This window comes from Fonsecaea erecta (assembly GCF_001651985.1).
Source record: "Fonsecaea erecta strain CBS 125763 chromosome Unknown Scaff18, whole genome shotgun sequence".
NCBI lineage: Eukaryota > Fungi > Ascomycota > Eurotiomycetes > Chaetothyriales > Herpotrichiellaceae > Fonsecaea > Fonsecaea erecta.
The window spans coordinates 79,674-85,288 of NW_017387261.1; the positions used below are offsets into that span (position 1 = coordinate 79,674).

The 5,615-nt window shown below is 52.7% G+C and overlaps 1 protein-coding gene across 1 annotated transcript; it reads right to left on the reverse strand.

Moving 5' to 3' along the window:
* Positions 1 to 3,425: 3,425 nt before the first annotated feature.
* AYL99_11909 (hypothetical protein) lies at positions 3,426 to 4,337 on the reverse strand (the record flags this gene model as incomplete). Its single annotated transcript, XM_018843413.1, has 2 exons — positions 3,426 to 3,809; positions 3,900 to 4,337. The coding sequence occupies 2 exons, from the start codon at positions 4,335 to 4,337 to the stop codon at positions 3,426 to 3,428; spliced, it is 822 nt and encodes a 273-aa protein (XP_018687254.1).
* Positions 4,338 to 5,615: the final 1,278 nt, after the last annotated feature.

A 5,615-nucleotide genomic window follows, 5' to 3' on the forward strand; every position in this document is an offset into this window, starting at 1 on the left:
GATGAGACCCCGCCGGCACCTGTTCAGTCCAAGGGCGCTTCGTTGCTCAGCAAGATGGGCTATACCGCCGGACAAGGACTGGGTGCTTCTGGAGAGGGCATGACCACGCCGATCAGTCAAGACCTCTCAGCGCGCAAGGCGGGAAACTTGGTGATGCAATTGTTGAAGCGGAGCGAAACACCAAAGGCGATTATGGCGGGTTCTTGGAAGAGACGCGACAGAGGGCCAGAGAGCGGTACGCCAGAATGGAGTAAAAGCTGGAGACGTTATGGGGAGTCCATGGGCAACTCGCGCGGCCCCTGGAGACCCTGGGACGAGATTGAAGATGGACGGCAATGATATGTCCTCTGGACGAAGGAGATATTGTACGGGGTACTCAACACGCACCCAACCAAGGATGAAGGACATACAGCCCTTGCTGCTCCTATCCCTCGTTACATTCTTCTTCTTCTTCTTCTTCTTCTTACACACTCGATGATTTTTATCTTCTTCGGAACTTACGTATACTGTCTGTCCCCCGATGCTACTGTCCTGATCACCGCCGTGGCCCACGTCGAAGCACCAGTCGCGGCAAGAGGTTCTGTTGTTATCAAGCAAAGTCACAAGGTCTATCAATTCAGACCGATTAGAACGCTTCCATTTGATGTCAAAATGACTAATGTAATCGTCCTGAGAATGCACTAAAGACCGCTTGACTGAGTGACTGCTCAAGCATTCCCAGCGAACCTGGGGCTGTTTAAGGAGATCTTCAGGCTTTGAATACTTCCTCTCTCTTTCTGTCTTCTTTGAGTGTCTTCCAGGACGACCTGTTTCTTCTGTTATTTTTTCGCTCCTCACTTTTTCGTCCTGGGTAGTAGACGGATATCTATATGCCTGATAGCATTGATGCCTCAGGCAACAGTACCCCTCAGTGACCAATCACGTCTCGTTGTAGACATTTCTGCTGTACAGTCCTTCGGTGGATTCGGAAGAGGCGTAAAATGCTTGAGATCTTTTTCCAGAGCTAATGTCTCGACCCCTCACGGTAAGGCACCTTTCAGTTCTTCAGGGTCAAACGCATGCCCACTGAATAGCGAGTCTTCAATCTCCAGGTAGGAGAACGTCCGAGGCCGTTCCGCCCTCAAATGCTCGTTCCGATATCATAACTCCGTCCTTTTCAACGCAGCATCTCCTCAAGACAATCAATCAACCGCCGCAATAATTCTTTTGTAGGAACCGTAGAACAACGGCTCTCAATGGAGGCACCAATGTACGAGGATTCGATAGGTAGTTGGCATGCACGTGCGAGAATGCACAGGGGCCTGTCTCGCAGGCCGGTCATTGAGAAGGGTTTCCTGGTCGAAGCACTGGCTATACCGTCACAACCAACAACAACAGTGGCCCAAACGACCATGCGTGATCTAGTTGGGGTGCCACAGGCGCTTGGAAACAAGGAACAATGCAGGATAGGGTCTCACTGCAACTGGCACTCGATTCTCTGTGAAGCAAGGCTCAAAACTTGATCCATTGCTGTTATTGTCGTGTTGCTTGTTTTTCTTGTCGAACTCAGTGCCTTCTGACGCGCCAAGACAATCCTTGTACAGGGTCGTGGCTGTACTAGCCAGCTCCGCAACTGCCAACTTCATCAATAGCCCCATCAACAACTCCATCAAATGTTCATCAAGCCTTTATTAAACCATCTCAATCTATTCCTCTAGCAACGTCCTCTTCGTCTGTGAAAAGTCTCTCTCAAAAAACCTCGTGGACCAAGTTGTGGAGCTCTCAGACTGACTCATCTACAGGCCAATCGAATCGCCCCCTTGGTGGTCCAAAACCCTCTCCTCCCTCTACACTCGGATCCTTAGCTGTGGAAGCTCCTGTTGGCGTTAGCGTTGTATCGAAAAGGTGGAACTCGAGCGCCCTACTGGCGTTAGTTGGAAAATATGGAAGTGTGGCATCACAGACCCCGGGCAGATCGCACTCAGAGTAGGCGTGAGAAGACTCTGCGGGTAGCCATTCGTCGCGGTCTGTTGGGCGTAGGTCTCTGTGATTGCTAGCAAAATAATACCTATTTGGCTACAATACCTCTACACCTTGTGAGCGACGATGGCGACATCTCTGGTGCCCGGCAGGCAATTCCCAGGACCGCCCGGCATCACCCCCAAGGCCACCTCCAGGATCGCCTCCAAGACCACCTCAGGATGAAAATTACTTGTGGGATCACCTCCCAGACCGCCTCAAGATCACCTTAAGACCACCTTCAGACCGCCTCCAGGGCTGCCCCCAGGACGCAGGATCGCCGCAGAATTTCTGTTGTTTGTTTTCGGTGCAACTCGTCGCCGTTGCCGCGGCTACCGGCCCAGTATTCTGAATACCAATAACTTCATCACCACCAACACAACAACAAGAACAACAACTGTTCATTAAACAGTCCCCATCTGTTGTTTGGCAACATCCAGTGCGTTTGTGGCAACTCTCCCTCAAAAATCCCGGTGTTTTGAGTTGTGAAACCGCGAAACTAACCGACTTACAGGCCCTATTGAATCGCGCATCGTCACTTCGAACCCTTCTCCTCTCCTCTCGAAGCAATCCGCAGCCCTTGAAGGCCCTGCTGGCGTTGGTCAGAAAAGGTGGAACTGTGGTATCACAGACCTGGTCAGACTCGCAGTCAAAGTCGGCGTGGTAAGACCCAGTGGGTTCCTTGGTGAGTCCTCTGGACTCGGGCAGTCATTCGTCGCCTTTAGTCGAGCACAGGTCTCTGTGACTGTCAGCAAAACATACCTATGAGCTATACACTTTGGACGGCGATGGCAACGTTTCTGGTGCCGAGCACGCCCCTAGGGCCGCCCCCGGGACCACCTCCAGGACCACCTTCAAGCGTCCTGGACCCTTTGGAAGCCCCAGAAGATAATAGAACCTGCACCACTTGCCATCAGGCTAAGTCTATCGACCAGTTTACTACTGTAATTCTATAGCAGAGAGGCCAGAGGCGTGCGCCGACGGGTCTACTCAGGTAATCAAATCCACGAATTTTTGAGACTTTTATCCTGAGACATCCTTATTTACTTCTCGCAACAGCGTCATCCACACCACAGAGCGCCGAGTGGTCTTGATTGCTTCATAAGATGGTACGGAGGAAATTTTTCAGCTATAGCACCACACCGATGCCCGAGCACGCATTCAAGTCTCCTATCTTCAGCATCGCGGCGATGTACACCAGTATTGTTCCTCCCTCCGAGCACAATGAAACATCGACCATGACCTTAAAAACTCCAGGGAATTCCTCGTCACCCTTGGTTGCACTTTAGCTTATATCCACGGACCGTCGACAGACGAGACTAGATGAGCTCCTTAACGGTCCCAGACCCCGGGTCATCTAGCTCGAGAGGGGATGCGGATAGAGCCTCCATCCATTCGACGCTGTTCTACGAGTCGCGCTGCAACACTTAGGACTCGATGAGAAACCGCTCGATCCGCCATTCGGGATTGACAAGGCGGTAGAAGCGACGCTTGTCGGTCCGACAGCGCAGTCGATGTATTCGATCCGCATTCTGTGCCTCGACCGCAGTGTAGTGGCTAGGTTCCACGAGGATTCCGCGGTGAGCCCGAGTCAAGGTGAGACCCTGGCCGAGGACTCTGCCCGGCACAGGTACTGCGCGTCGGCGTGTTCGCCAGACGGACAGGAAACGTCGTAGCAGATGAGTGGGGGAATGCGTGCGATGGTCTTGCCGTCGAATGCAGGAGGCGACGAGCAGGCGCCGCACGGTGCCGACTACGGCCTGCGAGCCGCTGTCCACGCGAACTTGGGCATTGGGGAAGTCGTCTGCGATCTGGGAAAGCTAGATGTTGCGTGACACAAGTAAATGAGTCTCGACGCCAGCCGACAACTAGGAAAAGGGAGATCGCCACAATGGCAGGACTTCCAGGACCGCGTCATGTCCGTATCGGTTGACCATGGAAGTGATTCTCTGGACAAACAGAGTGACACCCTGTCCGTTGAACTCGCCCATGTCGCTCGCCTTGAGCTTGCGGTCACGACGACGGGTTGAGACTGACGGTAGGCCAGTTGTATAAGGAGCCGCAACCGGAGGAGCGTAACGACCTTGGGTGATTCCCGTTGGTCCAGGTTGAGGGGGCTGAAATGGTTGAGTAAGATTCGGCCAAGGGTATCCTGTGGCATAAGGAGCAGGTCGAGCACCATATCCGTGGGCAGCACCAGGAAACATGCTCCACTCACGAGGTGGGGGTTGGTATCTACCTGGGACAGTGACAACATGCGAACGGATTGGAGACACCGGCATACCCGGAGGTGTTCTTGCTTGTGAAGGTCTAACTGGTTCAGGCACGACTTGAGGCATGTCGTGGAATTGGCGCCGACGTCGACGATCTTGGGCTGACTCGGCCACAATAGGAGGCTCCGGTGTGGGCATCGGTCCCGTGTTGAACCGAGCAAGGAAGATTTGTGTTCCAGCCTCGGTGAAGATATGATCATCTGAGCGATACCGCTGAGGGTCCAGCCGAACCTGGGTCCATGATGTCTGATTGGCTTTTCAGCAGCAAGGATGAATTGAAGGTTCGATGGCTTAGTTGGGATGGACTGGAAACCAATGGCCAGTCGACGGATAGCCGCCTCTCGGTCTGGTCGGGTCGTTGATTGACTGAACGAAAACCCAAGTCCGGTGAGCGTGTGGTTTCTCTACTCAGAGTGGTTGAGTCTGAGTCCTGAGTGCTGGGGAGAGGGGTTGGGTCTCTCAGTTGCTGAAGGCGTTTGATGGGAAGCAATAGGACGAGCTGCCGTAGGCAACGGAGCGATTCTTGGACGAGAAGTGTCCTTGACGTTGTATAGGTAACGGTTGGGAAGACTTATCCTGCCACGAGGGATGACAGCTAGGTTAGATGGAGGTGGCAACGATAGCTCTTGCTGTGCTTAAAGAGGGAAAGAAAGCCCCGATCACTTATGGTGTGACGCGTCCCACTCTTTCTTAGTTTTCCTCGCCTGCGATTGTTCCAGGTCGTGAGGCAGGTACTTCAGCTGATCGAGGTAGGGGCGTTCCAATAGCAAGGGCCAAGTCGGAATCAAATGTTCTCTGATGTGATCGAACAGGTGTTCGTAGCGCTAGGGGAGATGCAACCGGGGGAGGGAAGGGTTAAGCTGTAGACTGCTCTGACCCAAATCTGTGAGGAGCTTTTGCGTTGCGTTTTCCCAGTGGCTTTGTATCGATATTCAGGCTCTTGATTTCCTTGTTACTGATGTTTCTCGGCATGAAGACGACAAAGGAAATGAACGATTGAAATGAACAAAGGAAAAGGGTGTCGAGAGGAAGAGGATTCGACGAGTAGGTGAGGAAGTGGGGGATCTGAGAATAAGGAAAACCGAGCGTAGTGCCACGGAAAACCTAGGAGGATCGTCTCCAGTCTTGCAATAAGACCTTTGGCGGAGTAAAGCGTTGCTACCGGATTGTTGCGTGACACAAGTAAATGAGTCTCGACGCCAGCCCACAACTAGGAAAAGGGAGATTGCCACAATGGCAGGGGTTGTTCGTTGAGTGTATTCTGTCTATCTGAGTAAGTACAAGTGAGAGTCGATGACTCGAGTAGCTAGAACAAAAGGTAGGCAGGCGGAGACAGGCTAATCC